The 20,122-nt window shown below is 42.6% G+C and overlaps 1 protein-coding gene across 1 annotated transcript in view; it reads right to left on the bottom strand.

The window, feature by feature from the left end:
• The window catches only part of DYNC1LI2 (dynein cytoplasmic 1 light intermediate chain 2), a 720,614-nt gene that overhangs the window by 412,267 nt on the left and 288,225 nt on the right, over window positions 1-20,122 (bottom strand). Inside the window, exon 10 of the mRNA XM_044081588.1 lies at window positions 18,061-18,118. Within this exon, the coding sequence (XP_043937523.1) occupies window positions 18,061-18,118 (58 nt within the window). The remainder of the gene's footprint in view (window positions 1-18,060; window positions 18,119-20,122) is intronic.

Here is a 20,122-nt window from a genome sequence, read left to right on the forward strand (position 1 = left end):
GCATACGAATGGGTCTCAGAAGAGACCTGCGAATCTGTAGAAGTGGGCATCAGGGGCTGCGAAAGCACCTCACTGAGCACCGGCGGACTGGTGACTAGCTTAACGGAAGCGTCGGCAGTTTTGGACCTATGCAGTCTGTCTTTATCCTTACGTTTTTTCGGAAGATCGGTAGTCGAATGACTTATCGAAGCCATTTCGAAATACAGAGAACGAGAGTGAAAAAATTTAGCAACAAAGATAGCTTGACGACAAATATTTTGGGTGTTGAGGCACAAAACTAGCAGCGAGGGACGTCATGGTCTGGGCCTAAACAGGTGACGCAGTAAGAATGAAAATCTGAGGTATTTGCTTACCACAGGCAAGACCATTAACTTTTTCTGACATCAGTTAGAGCAAGAAAAAAAGGATCCCCAACGGGGTACTTGGCTTCAGAAGACTTCAGGCTTGAAACTCAAAAAAAAAAATTTTCAGGTTGCAGCACACCGGCACTTCTAAACTGCTTCGGGCTCCTATGCAGCAAGAAAAGCTGATGTAATGGCATCGGCTGCATGTTTTATACCCCTGAAAACCTGACATGGAAGAGGCGACAGCATCTGACGCAGAAATCCCAAGACTCTGGTATTTGGGCCGACTGAGGGCTACCTGCAGGCAAATAACCCAAGTGTGATGACTGCAACAGTGAAATGTGAAGGACATCTGCTCTACTGTTAACTGAAAACACAAACCAGTGGAGGGGGGTGTAGAGGCAGGCAATCTAGTATGGCTAAAATGTGCATTTACAGAGGCATATGGCCATTATGATTTCCCCCTTTGAAAAAACTGTCTTTTAGACAACTGAGAACCAGAGACAGTTGGGTCCTTGTCTTTAGCAAAAGACAAGAGGAGAAATCTTCCACTTTTCTAGGTATGACTTCCTTGTGTTTGGTTTACTAGCCTCCCAGGTAGGGTGCTAAATAAAGTTTTCACCCTTACAGCACAGTTTGGTGTGCAGTAGTGACTTACTTTTAAGGTGAGAGGCAAAAATCAGAGACCTTGCTAAACTTAGAAGGACGGAGATCAATTGCTGCCTGGGGCAGAAGGCTGCTATCCATATAATCTGCCATTCCTTTTTGATGATCTGCGATATCCTGGGGATTAACTGCATGAAAGGGAAAGTAACAGAGAAACAAACACTCCTGCCCATAGTATGGAGAAGGCATTACAGTTGCATTCTCTTGGAACTTCTGTTCTACAACAAAACTTGATCCCCCACCACAGAAGTGAAAAGGTCTGCTTGACACACTCCACCTGCAGAACAAACAGAACATTCCTGTTAAATATCCATTCATGAGGGTCGACTGATTTGCCAAACCTCTCTATTACAATTTCTCCCAAAATGGAAAGTAGGATGCCAGAGGGCCAAGCTCGATTCCTGTATTATTTACAGTATAGTACAGTTTTGTACCTACCATAAATGTAGATGTTAGAGTGTATACACTGCTGCAGTCATTACACTTGGGTTATCCTGCCGTCAAGGTGGTTCCCCAGTCGGCCTGAGTTCCAAAGTCTTGGTCCGGTGTTGGTCGCTGTTGCCTCCTCCCTGACGTCAGTGCGACATGGGGTATATATAAGATGCAGCAGATGCCATTTTCTTCAGTTTTTCTTGCCCCAGATTGTCAGGTGCCCCTAAATAGGTAGGCCATTCAAATTGCTAATAAAACATACATAAGAAAAGCAAACAACTTTCAGCTACCAGCAAATACTCCCCATAGGTAGTAAAGGGTAGAAGACATAGGTACATACCAGCAAGTAAGAGGGGAAGGAGGGAGGGTAACTTGGACTGCAGCAGTGTATACACTAACATCTACATTTATGGTAGGTACAAAACTGTACTATGTTCGTGTTACACTGCTGCAGTCATTACACTTGGGTATAATCCCAAAGCTGAGGTAGGGTGGCTGGTTCTATAAGGCATTAAGGGTGGCTATAAGGCCCTGCAGCACTGCAGTAGCGAAGCCAGCTCTGGATTTAGAGTATAGAGGCAGATGGTAATGCTTGGTGAAGGTATTACAGAACTCCAAGTTGCTGCTTCCAAAATATCCTTGGTAGGTACTCCTCTGAGGTAGGCAGTTGAAGTGGCTGTTGCCCTAGTGGAATGAGATGTAATGCTGCTAGGTACAGGTTTCCCATAGTGTGTATAGCAGAAACGTATACAATGTCCTATCCATTTTGAAACAGTTTGTTTTGAAATGGCTTTTCCCTGTGCTCCTGCAGAATATTCTACCAATAATTGCTCAGATTTTCTGAAAGCTTTGGTTTTGTACAAGTAGAAGCGTAACTGCCTGTGAATGTCCAAGGAATGCAGTAGTCTCTCCCCTTTATTCTGTGGTTTTGGATAAAAAGTTGGCAAATTAACAGTTTGGTTTAGAGCCACACTGGATACCACCTTTGGCATAAATGTAGGGTTAGTTCTTAAAGACATCCTGTCCTGGTGGAAAATGAGGAAAGGTTCCACTGCCATTAGTGCCTGTAATTCTGAAACTCTTTGTGCTGATGTTATTGCATTAACAGAGCAGTTTTCCAAGAGATTTATTTTAATTCTGCTGTGTTAACTGGCTCAAAAGGAGGTAAAGTTAATTTTTCCAAAACAAAGTTGAGGTCCCAAGTTGGAGTAGGTGCTCTACGGGGTGGTCTTATGTTTTTAGACCCTCTGAGGTACTCTTAGCAAAGGATTAGAGAAATTTGGTGGATCCGTGTTGTAATGAGCAGAGATGTCAGAGGCGTGGATCTTGATGGATGAGAAGGAGAGGCCTTTGTCCAGCATCTCAGTTAAATATTGTAGTATCTGAGGAATGTTTGGGACATGAGGGTCAAGGCTGTGAGCTTGGTTCCAGACACAGATTCTCTTCCATTTATTCGAATAGGCTTTCCTGGTATTAGGCCTTCTGGCCTCCAGAATGACATCCATAACAGCTTTGGAGAGCAGCATTGCTTACTTGACTAAGGAATCTTCCATGCAGTTAAGTTTAAGGTCTTTAGCTGGCTGTGTAGTATCTGATTGTTGTGCTGAGTCAGCAGATGTGGGATTTGAGGCAAAATCCAGGGTGGTCCTTGTGCCAAGTTCTTTAAGATTGGGTACCAGTGCTGGCATGGCCAGTCTGGTGCAATCAGGATCATCTTTGGCTCTTCTTTTGAGTACCTTTGGCAGGAGAGGTAGTGGTGGGAAAGCGTATACTTGTAGATTTTTCCAGCTGACTGAGAGGGCATCCACTTTCCATTCTTGTGGGTGGTAACTTCGTGTGTAGAATTTCTGTAGCTGGCAGTTCATTGGGGATGCAAACTGATCTATGTCCGGCCTCCACCATTTCTGTATTATCATTCTGAATATTTGTGGATTCAATTCCCATTCGTGGGGATCCATGATGTTTCTGCTTAAGTCGTCTGCCAGTGTGTTTTTCTCTCCTGGCAGGAATTGTGCTTGCAGATGAACTTGATAGTTTAGAGCTGTGTTCCACAAGGTCATGGCTTGCCTGCAGAGGGGGTAGGAGTGAGTGCCCCCTTGCTTGTTTATGTACCACATAACTGTAGTGTTGTCTGTCTTTAGTAGTAGTTGTCCTGGATGCAGCAGGTCCTTGAAAGCTATAAGGGCAATTTGCTAGCATCTCTTTTTGATTGATGTGAAGATGCCTTTGTTCTGTGGGCCACTTGCTGTAAATAGTTGCCTGCCATGTGTACTCCCCAGGCGTAATCAGATGCATCTGTCATCAGTGTTTGCCTGGCTGTGGGTTGAGTAAAAGGCTGTCCCTTGTTGAGATGACAAGCTTGAGCCCACCATTGAAACTCCTGTTGAAGGCAAGGAATTAGTGGTATAACTGTTTCCAAACTTTGACAGTATTGAGACCATACATTCTTTAGGTACCATTGTAGTTTCCTCATATGCAGTCTGGCATATGGAATTAGTAGTATGCAAGATGTCATGTAACCAAAGGCCTGCAGAATTTTTCTTGCAGGGAGTTGGGTCTTTGTTGCCATCAATTGAAAGTATCGAGTCAGTTGGCCTTATTTGTCTGGCGTGAGATAAGCCATCTGGGCCGTTGTGTTCAAGCTGGCACCCAGGAATATTATCTCTTGTGAGGGCACTAGTTTTGATTTCTTTTCGTTTACTGTGTACCCCAGGCAACTTAACTTTTTTACAAACGCCAGATGCTTTAGAAGAATGTCCTTGCTCTCTGCTTGAATCAGGCAGTCGTCCAGGTATGGATAAATTTGAATTCCTTTCTGTCTGCAAAATGCAATTACTGGTGCCAGGCACTTTGTGAAGACCCTGGGCACAGTAGATAAGCCAAAGGGCAGTGCAGAGAATTGATAGTGCATTGAACCAGCTATGAATCTGAGGTATCTTCTGCAGTTTTGTCTGATAGGGACATGCAGGTATGCCTCCTTGAGGTCCAATGTCATGAGCCAAGCTTTCTTGCCAGGCATGAGAAGAAGCTGCTGTAGTGTTAACATTTTGAATTTCGGAACATCCAGGTAAGTGTTTAGAGAAGAAAGATCCAGAATGGGCTTCCAGGCTTTGTCCTTTCTGGGAACCAGAAAGTCTTGAGTAAAATCCTTGTCCTTGCTCCTGTGGTGGTACCTTTTGAATAGCTCTCATATCCATGAGTGCTGTAATTTGTTTTTGATTTGGTGGCAGATTTGGCATTCCTTTTAACCTTGGCAGAGTGTGAAAGTGGAACCTGTAATCTTGAGATACAATGTTGAGAACCCATTTGTCTTTGGTGATCATATGCCAATTGTGATAGAAAAGTGCCAGTTTTCCTCCCAAGGGGGCTGCCAAGAGAGAGTTGTTTGGCAGCTGTAGTGGGAAGTCATTGGGGCTGCTTTTTATATGGTTGGGGCCTGTCTTCCCCTTCTTTCTGGCCTGATGCAACCCATTGTCGAGGCCTGTAAGGACCTTGTGGTTGACCTCTACCTCTTGGACATCTGTATCTGCCCCTTTGAGGTCTGTCTAACTGGAAAGGACCAATTCTTAGTTGGCCAATTTCTGCTAAATCTAGGAGGCTGAACCTGTAAGAAATCCTTCCCAGTTTGCATAGATTTTGCCTTATCCTCCATTTTCTTTAATACCTCTGCTGCCTTTACTCCAAACAACACATCCTGCTGCAAAGGTGCATCCAATAATTTTGCTTTAACATGATCTGGTAACTTATGTTCTTTTAACCAAGCATGTCTTCTAATGACAGAGCCTGTAACTGCTGCTCTACAGGAGGCCTCTACAGATTCAAAACCACATTGCAAAGTATGTTTTCCCACCTGTTCAGCTGCATGCAATAAATCCTGCATTTCTTTAAAAGTAGGAGGATCTGAATCTGGAAGCATTTTTTGTTTCAACTAAGACAGTAAAAATTGCTGATATTTTAGCATGTGAAACTGGCAATTTAAGGCTCTCATTGCTAAAGTTACTGACTTATATACTCTCTTTCCCCATCTGTCTAATGCTCTGGGATCTCTGTCAGAGGGAACTGGATTCTTGGCTGATGAGGCCTTAACCCCTTTGGGTCCCTGAGAAATAGTTCCAGGGTCAGCAACAGGGCTTTTGTACAGAAATTTGTGCGAGTCAGGGACTCTGTCAGGATTAACTGGGGCTGGAGGTAAGGAATCAGGATTTAAGCTGGATTCAGTATACACATCATCCACAATATCCAACACTGGCGAACAGCAAGGGGTCTGTGTTGAGGTAATAAAAGGAAGTCTCTGAGCCTTTTCTTGGATTCTGAGTAATCCTGGCCTTCCCAATGGAAATACTCCCTCATGGTATGCAAGGTTTCCCCAAAGGAGTAGTCCTCAGGCGGAGAGGCTGATGGAATTGACTCCTCAGCATCAGAATCCTCATAAGGGGGTAAAGAATATCCTAGGTCTGAGGATGACTCTGAAGAGATGGACACCTGTTCGGATGAGTCAATCTGCATCCTGTCTAGGCCTTTTATCAGGAGGGGGATGGGACCCTCTGATCAGAGTGATTAGGTCTTCGGCCATTTTGAGCATTTGTTTCTTAGGCATGGAGGCCTGTGCTGGAGAATGCTGTATGTGTTTCTTTGATTTTAAAGCTGGTTTAGACTTGGCAGAGGGTTTAATGCATAACTGAGTAGGTCTGAAAACACCCTCTGAAGCTGCGGGCAGCTCAGCTACTCCGGATCCCTCTGAAGGGTTAGTTTCGGTAGGCTGAATAACTTGTACGTCCGAAGGCCCAGCCATCTCCACGTGGGAGTCAGAGGCGGCCTGTGGTTCTACAGAAGCTGTCGTTAGGGGCTGTGAAGGCGCCTTGTTGAAAACTGGAGAACCGGCAACTAGCCTAGAAGAGGCTTCGTTAGTTTTGGGCCTTGGATGCCTATCCTTGTCTTTGCGCTTTTTATGTATTCTGGTCATCGGAAGTTCCGACGGCATGGTATAATTGAATTTTCTACCAAAATAATGTTGGGCAAAAACAAACAGACGTTTAATAGTGCACTTGTTAAATCTAGCACAAAACCGACAACCAGTGACGCTGTGGTCTGGGCCTAGGCATGGGATACAATAAGAATGGCAATCCTTAGGAGGTACTTGCTTCCCACAAGAAATATAGTTATTAACTTTTACTGACATCGGTCTGAGGCAAGAAAAAGTTTCCCCAACGGGGTAGGTTCTGGATTCGTAATGAAAATCTCAGGAGACGGCCGACTGGCACTTGCGAATTGCTTTAGCTTCGGGCACCACACGGCAAGAAAGGCTGAAGAAAATGGCATTGGCTGCATCTTGTATACCCCTGTCGCACTGACGTCAGGGAGGAGGCAACAGCAACAGATGTCGGACCAAGACTTTGGAACTCAGGCCGACTGGGGAGCCGCCGCCTGACGGCAGGATAACCCAAGTGTAATGACTGCAGCAGTGTAACACGATGAACATCTGCCCGGCCAACTGACATAGGATGTAAAATGGATACTCCCCCGTCTATTGATGTACCACCCACCATAGTATTGCCTACAAGGATGTGCAAAGCTCATTGGGTTCAAATGTTTGTACGCTTTTAAAAATGACAACTGCTATAATTTCTTTATGTACTCATTTCTCACATCCCTGTCCCACATGCCTTGGACCTGAAGGCCCTCAACATGGGCTCTCATACAATGCTAGAAAAGTATATAGTCAGGTTCGGGCTTCCCTGGACAAGTTTGAAGGGAACCCCTTTGTGGAGATTCACCTGATTCATCCACAGACAGCTTTTTTTTTTTTTTTTTCAAAGTGGGGATGGGGCCCCAAAGACTGGAAATGCTGGCACCTTCTTTTCCATTGGTACTATTGTAAATTTCACATATGCAGTCTTTCCAGAGAGACCATCAACATACAACAGACCATGCGCTTTAAGATCATGACACATTACCTTGTTGTTGTCCCTGTTTTTCAAGATTGCCTGAAGAAACTAAGAGTACACTGCCCACTGCGAAAAAAGCTTTCTGATGTTTGGCATCCAGCAATACTTATCAGAACAGCACTCTCCTCGCAGGGGTAAGCAGTCACTTAATGGCTGAACAGGGGTGATATCTGAAGCAATGTCAAAATAAACTGCAAGGCCTTCTGAATACCTATTGAGCCTAAATCACAGAATCATCCAGGTAGGGCTAAATATGAACAGCCTTCATTCTGCAAGAAGCTATTACAAGAACTAGACACTGATGAAACCGGGTGCAACAAAAAGTCAAAGGGCAAAATGAATTGGAATCAATCCCCTGCATTGATTGTTACTCTGATGACAGTGCCCTGGCCCAGCAATCAAGGAGCCTCAATCCTCACCACTAACACCAAGAAGGTTGTCTCATAGAAGAGGAAATAAATTCACACAGCAAAGTACAACTTCCATTAAGTGCACACAGAGATCACAGTCAATCTGGGGCTGGTTGCTATCTAGGTCCCCAATAAGACTCCCCCCCCACTGGCACAGCTATAGGGTCCAGATCTCAGCCTAGCTGGCAAGCTAACCTCCAGTAACCTCTCTGTCCAACCAGTGCTTCGTGTCAATGCCCAGGTAGCTCTCACACACCCACACTTTGAGATAAGTATTTATACAACTTCAGACACTCCTGGGAAAGGCTGACACAGATTCTCTAGCTGTGCCCCTCTATCCAGACTATGCAGTAGTAATTACTGCCACCACCAGCTTAATTATCATCAGCTACCCAAAGGCCCTTGAAAGGGTGTCCAATTACTACTGTGCAATATCATCCAATTGGTAATGTGACTATTCAGTCTAAGGCTTTTAGAGTGGCTTACAATAAACTCTACAAATATGCAATGCTACAAACCAGCCACAGGTAAAGGTTTTTAAAATATTTAATAATAAATAATTAAAACACAAAACAATATTACTACACCACAGAGATATCTAGGAGTTCAGAGATCACACAAACTTAAAACAATACAGTAGGACAGGTATGATGTCAAAGAAAAACACAATCTAACTTTCAAATCTTTAGTTATTCTTGAGAGAAAACACAGTGCTACAATCCTAAGCAGTGCTGGGGTTGATGGTCCAAAAAATGCTTACACAGTCTCTCTCTCTCAACAATAGTTTTTAAACGCACTTACAGCTTTGCTAAGGCCCTCCCAGATTACATAATTTTGACACTTAGTCTGGAGTTCCCAGGCAAACAAACTGCATTATTTAGCAAGCTAACACCTACTCAGGAAACTACAACAATAAAAGACATTTCACATGTACACTAATAATTATTCCTTAAGTTAAGACAATAGAAAGAATGTGTTCAGCCAGTCGCTTTGGCACCACCATTTAGATAATTGTAACTTCAAAGAACATCTGAAATATTTGGCTTGGTTTTCCTGCAATTTTGCAACAATCATGAAGTTCACATTTTAGTGTTTTCTTTCATTTAAGAACACACGCCTGTGTTTTACATTTATATACACAAATGATAGAATTATGTATCAAATTCTATTTGACTAAGCTGGGAGCCTTCGCTCAACTTTACCCAATCTTCTCACACACTGTGCATCTTTACAATGGGAATGTGGAGGTAAGCTATCATTTTAATACAAAAGGCTAGGGAACTGAAGAGGAGGAAGGCTTTGAATTGTAAACATTTCAAATTTGGAACCAACAGGAACCTGTTTTAGTTTTAAGAGACCAAGGATGGGTTTTCCAAGACCATCTTTCTTGGTACTAAAGAGCCCCGACTAGAACTCCTATTTTCCTTTTCTGTGTACTCTTTCTGTGGCTCATTGGTTTATGAGTTACAAAAAGTATAACCATGACCCTTTGCTCCTTAGGGACAGGGGGGGATCTCCTAAGAATATGGGTTCACTCTAATTTGTAACCTTACTTCAGGATGATGCTGTGGTTTTGGTTAAGTTTCTCAATCCTTTACAGACTGAAGTAGCACCCTATTCTTGAAGGAGTTGTGTTGAGAAGATGGGGTCTGGGGCTTAAAGGGCTGGGATGATATTTTTGGTGAGGGATAGAAGTCAGCTTTATTGAAATCCAGCCTGTTGGTTGTGGCCCCCCAAAGGCCCCTACATTTAACTGCATTTTCGATCATCTTCTACAGTGTGGATTCTGGCTTCTCTTCATATTGCTTACCTTTCTCTTGCTTAGGGAAGAGTAGGCAGGTCTTCAGTAGTTTCAGGTGCATTTTGGAACATGGCTCACCTACTGCCCAGTCTTTTTTTTTTCTAGTCCCTTAAGCTTTCTCAGCCAGGGATCTGAAGAGGAGGTCCTTTTCTAGGGAAGCACTAAAGTTTCAAATTCACAAAATCTATTAAGGACTACATCCTCAAAGCCAGACATTCAGTACCCTCTTACCTTGGGCTTCAGCTCGTCAAGGACAGATCCTTAAACAAACACAAGTCAGGCAGTTTAAGACCCTACAAGCCAAGCTGCCATACAGATGGGTCCTTTTCACCAAGAGACTGAATTCTACTCTCACTATCGGGTAAAGGGTTCCTGGATGCAGCCAAAGATTTTCCATTATTGAAATACAAGGACACCACAGCTGAATCAGCCAGAAACCTGGACCTAAAAAAAAGGTCAGGCTTCCTAAAATCAAGAGGATACAGGCGTTAAGCTCCACTGATTAATTTATAAACATTCCAGTAGGCCTAGGACTGGAGGAAAGTACAGTTGTGTACACTTATCATAAATGTAGATGTTTGAGTGTATTCACTGTTGGAGTCATTACATTTGGGTAATCTGCTGGCAGACTGCCCTCAGTCGGCCTGATTAACAAAGTCTTGGGTCCTGCATTGGCTGCTGTCCCTTCTTCCATGACGTCAGGTCGTCAGGGGTATAAAACATGCAGCCGATGCCATTACATCAGTTTTTCTTGCCCCAGATTTCAGGTGCCCCCCCAAATGGGGAGCAAAAAAAAAAAAAAAAAAAATAATAATATATCGATTATATATATATATATATTTACACACATATACGGATATGATGCATATACACACACACACACACACACATACATCACACACACACACATACATCACACACACACACATACATCACACACACACACATACATCACACACACACACATACATCACACACACACACATATACATACACACACACACACACACACATATACACACACACAAACACATACACACACATATACACACATATACACACACACACACACACACACACACACACACACACACACACACATACATATACACACACACACACACTAAAACACAAAAAAATATACCTCCAAACAAAAGCAAATACACCAGAAAGGCTTTTAAGCATTGTAAAGGAAAGGTACAGTAAGAGAAAAACAGGGGGCTGGATGGTGGGTAACCAGGACTTCAACAGTGAATACACTCGACCATCTACATTTATGGAAAGTGTACACAACTGTACTATGTTCTTCGTGTTTCACTGTTGCAGTCATTACATTTGGGTAGAATCCCAAAGCTATGGTTGGGAGGATGGATTTATACAGCATTAGGAGCAGCTATAAGGCCCTGCAGAACAGCAGTGACAAAGCCAGCTCTGGATTTAGAGAAGAAAGGTAAATGGTAATGCTTGGCGAACGTATGAACTGAGCTCCAGGTAGCAGTTTTAGAATGTCTCTGTTAGGAACCCCTCTGAGAAAGGCTGCAGAAGTAGATGCAGCCCTGGTGGAATGAGATCTGATCCCCTTGGGGATAGGTTTACCATGGTGCATATAGCAGAAATGAATACAATGGCTTATCCATTTGGAAATGGTCTGCTTTGAAAGCCTTTCCCTCTGGCCCTGCAGCAAATGCCACTAATAGTTGTTCAGATTTTGAGAGATTTGTCCTGTTTAAGTAGAATCTAAGTTGTCTGTGTACATCCAATGAATGCAGAATCCACTCACCCTTGTTCTGTGGATTGGGAAAGAAAGTTGGCAGATGAATGGTCTGATTAAGAGCCACACTGGATACCACCTTAGGCATGAAAGATGGATTGGTCCTGACAGTCACCCTGTCTGGATGAAAAATAATGAAAGGCTCCACTGCCATAAGAGCATGTAATTCTGAAATCCTTCTAGCTGAAGTGACTACTAAAAGGAAAGCTGTTTTCCAGGAGAGAATTTTTAGGTCTGCAGTAGCACCTGACTCAAAAGGAGGGAGAGAGATTTTCCAAAACAAAATTGAGGTCCCATGCAAGAGTTGGCGCTCTCCTAGGAGGTCATAATTTTTGGCCCCTCAGATACTGCTTTAGCAGAGGATGAGAGAAGAGGGGAGGTTCTGTGTTGTAATGAGCTGAAATGGCTGAAGCATGGATTTTTATGTAAGAAAAAGATAGGTCCTTGTGAAGCACCTCAGTTAAATATTGCAGAATCTGAGGAATACTGGGTATTGCTGTGCTTATTCCTTGTGACTGGTTCCAGGCACAATCTTTTTCATTTGTCAGCATAAGATTTTCTAGTACTAGGCCTTCTAACCTCCAAAATGACATCCATCACAGGTTTGCTGAGGGATGGCAAGGGTGAAGTTAGTTGATTAGCCACAGTGCAAGATTCAAAGTCTGGAGCAGTGTGTGCAGAATTTGGTAGTTCTGCTGAGACAGTAGGTAAAGTGTCTGAGGCAGGTGCCACAAAGGAAGGTGACACATTGCACAGGAGTGGGTACCGGTGTTGGCAAGGCCAGTATGGAGCAATCAGAATAATTTTTGGTTTGTCCTGTCTGACTTTTAGTAGAACTTTGGAGAGCAGAGGCAGAGAGGGAAAAGCATAGACTGATAGGTTTTTCCAGCTGAATGACAGAGCATCCACTTTCCAAGCTTTTTTGTGATGAATTCTTGTGCAGAATTTGTCCAACTGATAGTTCTGGGGTGAGGCAAAAAGATCTATGTCTTGACTCCCCCATTTGCGTGTCAAAATGCTGAAAACATGTGGTTTCAGTTTCCAATCGTGTGGGTCCATAAGATTTCTGCTTAGTTCGTCTGTCAAAGTATTTAGCTTTCCTGGCAGGAATTGAGCTTGTAGTTGTATTTGGTAGGTCAAGGCAGTGTTCCACAATACCATGTCTAGTCTGCAAAGGGGATAGGAATGTGTACTCCCCTGCTTGTTTATGTACCACATAACTGTGATGTTGTCTGTCTTTATCATTAGTTGTCCTGGATGAAGGTAGTCCTTGAAGGCTGTCAGTGCATTCTGTACAGCTAGCATTTCTTTACGATTGATATATAGGTGCATTTGATTTGGGCCCCATTTGCCCTGAATGCACTTTCCTGCCAGATGAGCCCCCCCAAGCATAGTTTGATGTATCTGTAAGTTAGGGTTTGGCGGCAGGGGGTGGAGTGAATGGCAGTCCCTTGTTTTGGTGGGTGGGCAGAGTAAGAACTCTTGTTGCAGGCAAGGTATGATAGGAATTATTGTTTCCAGACTGTGACAATGCTGACTCCATAAACATTTTAAGTACCACTGAAGTTTCCTCATATGCAGTCTTGCATATGGAATTAGTAGAATGCAGGAGGCCATGAACCCAAAGTCTTGCAGACAGCAGGGTTTTTGTGGCCACCTGTTTGAAAGTCACCAATTGAATTTGCTTTTCTGGTGTAAGGCAAGTCATCTGGGCAGTTGTATTCAAATTTGCACCCAGGAATGTAATTTTTTTTAGAGGGTACCAGTTTTTATTTCTTTTTGTTTATAGTGTACCCTAGACAAGTTAGAAACCCTTTTTACAAACGCCAGATGCTTTAGAAGAATGTCCTTGTTTTCTGCCTGAATCAGACAATCGTCCAGGTATTGATTTCTTTGAATATTTCTTTGCCTGCAAAATGCAATTACTGGAGCCAGGCACTTTGTGAAGACCCTGGGCGCAGTACGTAAGCCAAAGGGCATTGCAGAGAACTGACAATGCAAGTAGCCTGCTCTGAAGCAGAGGTATCTTCTGCAAGATTCCCTTATTGGGATATGTAGGTAAGACTCTTAAGTCTAGTTACCAACCAGGCATCTTTGCCTAGCATAGGAGGTAACTGTTGAAGAGTCAACATTTTGAATTTTGTAATGTCCAGAAATGTATTTAGAGTGGATAAGTCCAGAATTGGACGCCATAATTTGTCTTTTCTGGGTACCAGGAAAAGTCTTGAATAGAAACCTTGTCCCTTTTCCTCTTCTGATACTGGTTGAATAGCCCCTATGTTCATGAGGGACAGAACTTGTTTCTGGGTCTCTGCCCACTGATTTGGGGGCAGATCTGGCCATCCATTTGGGATTGGCAACATGTGGAAATGTATCCCTTGGATACTTATTTAAAACCAATTTGTCCTGGGTAATCAGTTGCCAGTTTCGTGCATGAAGTGCCAGTTTTCCCCCCAAAGGGGCGGCTAAAAGGTAAGTGCTTGGTGATTGTAGAGGGAAGTCATTGACACTGCTTAACCATAGGGAGGTGCCTTGTTGTTTCCAGTTTTGGAGGTGGAGGCACCCCATTGTTTTGTTCTAAAAGTTCCTTGTGACTGAAACCTGGAGCCTTTGGAATGTCTGTATTTGACTTGAGTGGCTCTCGAAGGGACTGGAAAGGACCAGTTCTTAGTAGGCCAGTGCCTACTAAATCTTGGGAGGTTGCACTTACAAGAAATCTTTCACAGTTTGCCTAGATTGAGCTTTATCTTCCATTTTTTTTTTTTTAACACTTCTTCAGCCTTATTACCAAAGAGACGGTCCTGTTGTAAAGGAGCATCCAACAATTTTGCTTTAACAAGGTTAGGCAGAGTTTGCTCTTTGAGCCAAGCATGCCTTCTTAGCACAGACCCTGTTACTGCAGCCCTGCAAGAGGCCTCCAAGGAATCCAAACCACATTGCAAAGTATGTTTTTCAACTTGTTCAGCTGAATGTAATAAATCCTGCAAACCTATTTTCCACACAGTCAGAGATAAACATTTTCTGTTTAAGTAGTCCCATGATATGCTGTTGATATTAGCATATGAAATTGACAGTTTAAAAAACGGATTGCCAAGGTTGCAGACGTGTAAACCCTTCTCAGCCCATCTATCCAGCGCCCTGGAATCTCTATCAGAAGGGGTAGGATTTTTAGCAGTAGAGGCCTTAATGCCCTTGGGACCCTGAGAAATGGTTTCAAGATCAGCAGTAGGATTTTTGAAAAGGAATTTGTGGGAGTCAGGAACCCTGTAGCATCTCTCCGGCTTACTAGGAGCCGGTGGCAGAGATTCAGGAGCCGTACTAAATTCTGAAAAAACATCAACAATGTCTAAAACAGGAGGTATAGCCAAAGGCCTGTGCTGAGGAAGAAGAAAATCCCCAAGTCACTTTTTTGATTCAGAGAAATCCTGACTTTCTCAGTGGAAATGTTCCCTTAAGGTATGGAAACTCTCTCCAAAAGAGAAATCCTCAGGGGAAGAAGCAGAAGGAATGGAGTCGTCTGCATCAGAGTCCTCATAAGTAGGAATAAATAAATCCTGTTCAGTAGAAGAATCAGAAGAAATAGAATCTTGATCAGAAGATTCATAATCAAGGTCTTGCCTAGGCCTCTTAGCAGGAGGGGATTGGCTACCCCTGATCAAGGTAATTAAATCTTCAGCCATTTTGATCATTTGCTTTTTAGGCATAGGGGCCTGCACAAATGGCCCAAGCATCAGTTTTTTAGACATAGAAGTAGATTTTGGCCTTAGTTTTGAAGATGGCGTCTGTTTAATATACAAATCTTTAGGCCTGAAAACACACTCAGAAGTCGGTGCCTGCACAGCGACTCTGAACCCATCTAAGGTAGAGACATCCGCGGGTTCAATACTCCAAATGGGTCTCAGTAGAGGCCTGCGAATCAAAGCAGCTGGTATCAGGGGTTGCGAAAGGTAAGTGATAGTGCTTTGTAATAGTATGCACTGAACTCCAAGTTGCAGTCTCTAGGATGGTCTTTGGTTGGTACTCCTCTGAGGAAGGCCGCTGAAGTGGCTGCTGCTCTGGTTGAATGAGGCAAATAGGTCTATGTCCAGGCATCCCCAGTTCCTTATGCTGAAGATTTGTGGATCCAATTTCCATTTGTGGGGATCCATTAGGTTTCTGCTTAGTTCGTCTGCCAGAGTATTTATCCTTCCTGGCAGGAATTGTGCTTACAGCTTTAATGAAGACTTCGGATCCGAAATTCGAATTTGAAAATCGTGGGAGTCGGCCGACCGGCACTTGCAAACTGCTTTTGCTTCACGCACCGCGCAGCAAGAAAGACTGGAGAAAATGGCATCAGCTGCATCTTTTATACCCCTGGCACTCTGATGTCAGGGAGGAGGTAACCGCAACAGACGCCGGACCTAGACTTTGGAACTCGAGCCGACTGCATGTAGCCTGCCAGCAGGATAACCCAATTGTAATGACTGCAACAGTGAAACACTATGAACATCATCTGCAAACAAGTTTAAGTACGTCCATGACAGTCCAGCACCTCAATGAGGCCTGGAGTATTTCCACCCTAACTGAAGACTTTCTTCAGCCTAGGAAGGTTGCCCCAAGAGATAGACACTCATTGACAGGCAGAGGATAGGCTACCCTTGGTGTCAGACTCTTAGCAACAGCAGGGCAAGTTTTTGGTCATATTTGACAATCTGCCTCAAAACCATGGATAATCAGACTTTCCTATCATAGTTTTTCCAGTTCAAGCTGCTTGGATTTTAAAGAGCTAATGAAATCCTGAACCAAAAATGAAAGTTCACTGTATGAAACCTGGGTTATGTGGGTGGAGGAACTGTGTGACCTATGTAAGCTAGTGGGTACCAGTTTGATCTTCAGTGCTTGGATAACTTTCTGGGGTATCATGGCACAGACAGATACCCAGTATCTCAATACATGCTCCTGGAATCTCCTCTTGAATGAACAGTGAAGCCAGACCATCCACCCTTTAATAACTATGCGACTGCCAGCAACAGAGGCCTTCAGAGATGACTCCAAGTTGACCAATGTCATTGCTGTTTGTCTGGCAAGATGTAGTTAAAGCAAATTACATGGCAGTCACCAAAACAGGCTTTACAGAGGGCCTCTGCCAAAACCATCTCAAAAGACAGGTCAGATATGCAATTCACCAATCTTGGTGCCACCAGACCTAGAAAGACTCACATTTTTCAAATCTTCTCTTTAGGAGTTTTTGTCTGTATATTTGCATTTTGACAGAAGGCTCACTGAGGGAATGGCAGAACATGACCAGGCAACATGCCTTATTTTGATCAAGGCATTCCATATAAATTTCACCCTGTAACACACTGTTCTCTCAGGATGAAACTGGTATTGTACAACTGCCCTTGTCAAGGCACATCCTAGACAACACACAAAAACACATGGAAATTTCTGTGGAATTTATTTTCCATAATTCACTTACTCGCATTTTTATTCCTTTATTCACTGTAAACATCTAGTAAGCCACTATAACAAAAAAAAAAAAAAAAAAAACTGTGTGATCCTTACCAAAGAAGAGAGACACCAAACTGACCAAGCTAAGTACTGCATGCAATATTTAATGAACTGCAAGAAACATCTGGAAAAGGAACAGACCAATGTTCCTTTTATATCACAGATATTGTGATGCCTTAGTGAAAGGGATTCCCATCAACGGTGAATATTACAATGAACATCTCCAGAAATAGTTGCTGATAGAACAACCTATCTGCATGGTGCTAAGATAGTCCCGACCCATAAAGAAAACTGCTAACAAGTCCCCTGAGTTACAACTTGCAACTGAAATGATAATGCTTGTACTAATGGCCAAGTGCTTACAGCACACACCATCTACAATGTAGATACTTTGAAGTAGTGGAGGCAGCTGCTCCTGCAGTGGACTGGGTTTAGCATTTGCAAGGATGGGGAAGTGGATGTTACACTGGACTTATCTTTTGGAAAATTAACCCACAACCTGCTTTTTAAAGAGTTTTTTCCTGTGGTGGTGCACTGGACAGTACATTGCTCACATGGATGATCCTCCTCCTGGTCCCTGTACAAAAGGCCCTTCACAGCCACCAGTGTTCTGATGGCATAGTAAGTTAAAAGCTTCACTGTACAGGGCCTTCAAATGTAAGCTGATGGGCCACACAGGCACTGTGCTACTTAGGTTTACTTGAAAATGTAGGACGTGATAATAAATGTGATCCTAAATGGTTAGTTGATACAAAAAAAAAAAAATACAGTAGTGGGCACACAGGGGACAACTGTACATTACATTGTGCATTAAGTTAGTGCATATGCCAACAGACAAACACATTCTCAAATACAGGGACTTCAACCTTTTGCCAAATGGCAACTAGTAAAAAGATGACCCTACTAATAACGCAAAGAGAGTCCTTGGCATTAGATCGCTTAGTGGATTTTAGTACCTTTCAAAGCTGTTTCACTTTACAGACAGCAGAGGTTATATATTTGCATCTGAACTTCACAACATTAAGACACAGAATCTATGTAATTTTACTCCTAAACATTTTATGAAAAAGCCAATTAAAGGTTAAAAAAGTTTGCTACAGAGACACAAAGAATGTATATACAGTTTGGATTAAAACAGCTGCAAATGCAAGAAAACCAGGACATACAACTAAAATGGACAGGATACTTGTAAAGATTTCACTCGGGCAAATACTTACTGTTGATCTTGTTGGTGTTACAGGCTGCTTTGCAAGGAGCGACTAAAATAAAATAAGACTCATTAGTACAGGACCAAGACAGAGGCAATGCTCAACGTCATACTTAATGCGAACATTAAGTATTATTTTTTCAACTTAAATGATTCCAGTGACATTACAAAATATGCAGTGCAGACAAGATGCAACAAAACTGTAGGCACTCTGAGAATTAAAGCGATTATCAAAAAGATTTTAATTCAAATTTTCTGAAAACTTCAGAAAATAGTATTTTCTGTTGAATACAAGTTGAAAAAAGCCAGTAGGTTCACAAAAAAACATGGAAATTAACACCAGGAGCACTGTTTCAAGAATACTCCCTACATTACCATCCCACTTTTCCATAATTCATTTCTTAGCGTTTACTTAAAATATCACATTAAATAACCTCTGCCTCATAAATGCATACTGACTTTATGTATGCATGTCCTATGAACTAACTATATCCTTAATGCTACTTTTACACAATGTATGCCATCTTAATTGTGTTTGTAACTCTAAAGTGCAACTGATTTGTATTACTATACTGTATACAATATAGCAATAACTCACGCCTGGGTGTGGGTAATGCTGGATTTACCCACGGTTGGTGTGGTTTGGTCACGAGGGCAGAGCCCGAGATGTCCAAACAGACAACCGTGGGTAAATCCAGCATTACCCACACCCAACCGGGGTTATTGCTATTATACAATGACATTATTTAAGAAAAAAATAATTACTTTTCTTAAATAATGGCATTGTATGCCTCCTTGCTGCCCTTCCGCAGCTGTCTGGTATTCTGCGGCAGTTCTGATGTACTGCACAGTACATCAGATCTGTGGGCAAAAGCAACTGAGAAAGCAAGATCTCCGTTGGTTTTTACAACCTGTCTTGCTATGTTAAACAGGTTTAACATAGCGAAACAGCTTTAAAAAAAGCAACGGAGAATCTCCGTTGCCTTTTTTAAAGCTGTCTCATTATGTTAAACCCATTTAACATAGCGAGACAGTTTTGAAAAAAGCAACAGAGAAAACAAGATGGGTTGAACATAGCTAGACAGCTTTAAAAAAAAAGCAACGGAGATGCTCCATTGCTTTTTTTAAAGCTGTCGCGCTATGTTAAACTAGTTTAAGATAACAAGACAGGTTGCAAAAAGCAACTGAGATCTTGCGTTCACCGTTGCTGTAAAAAAAAAAAAAAAAAAAAAAAAAGGGGTTATACTAATGGAAAAAGTCCTGGCGACCGGACCTTTTTCCATTACTATAACTCTACAATGTGCACACTGACCAATCAGCGTGCACATTTTGGAATATTAATGTATAATGCCTCTGTTTTTCCACTTGTTATGCAGCATCTCCTGGTCTGTGACCAAAACGGGTTCCCTGTGGATCAACTCACTACCTTGGTTCAACCACCATGTACTGTATTCACCAATCAGGTCTCCTGGAATTTTTTCTGCAATGGATTAGCTGCTATAATTTCCTCTTCGGATATTCCAAGGTTTATGCTCCTACGGCTGGCAAACAACAAATCAGAACATGACAGCATATCCAGCATCTGCAACTCGGAGTCTGGAACCCCCCACCACACACAAAATTGTACAGTGTGAATATAATCTGAAGACAGAAAAAATGTAATAATCTACCCAAAAAAAGCCTGGTGAGGCAATACAGATGCACAGTGATACTGTGAGGCATAAAGGTACCCAATGAAGACCTAATCACAGAATCAGCCCACATGACATGCACATATGTATTACACAACATAAGAGGTCTTCAGCAACAGCTAACTCTGAGAAACCCCAAGTAGTAAAACTTAAACCTGTAAAAGGTGCTGGGGTCATAGGAAGGCCAATAAGAAACCAGAATCTGTAGAATAGGTATCAAAGGAAGCCCTACTAATGAAATCACAACCCAAGCAATTATGTTTTGGTGGAACTGTTATCCAGGTAACCATGGCAACACTTCAGAAGAAAGCACTACTCCAGTGGAGTGGTGTTCGGCAGGCACATTTTCTAAAGTATGATTCACT

This window comes from Protopterus annectens, chromosome 8.part1 (genome assembly GCF_019279795.1).
Source record: "Protopterus annectens isolate FY-2018-M chromosome 8.part1, PAN1.0, whole genome shotgun sequence".
Taxonomy (NCBI): Eukaryota; Metazoa; Chordata; order Ceratodontiformes; family Protopteridae; genus Protopterus; species Protopterus annectens.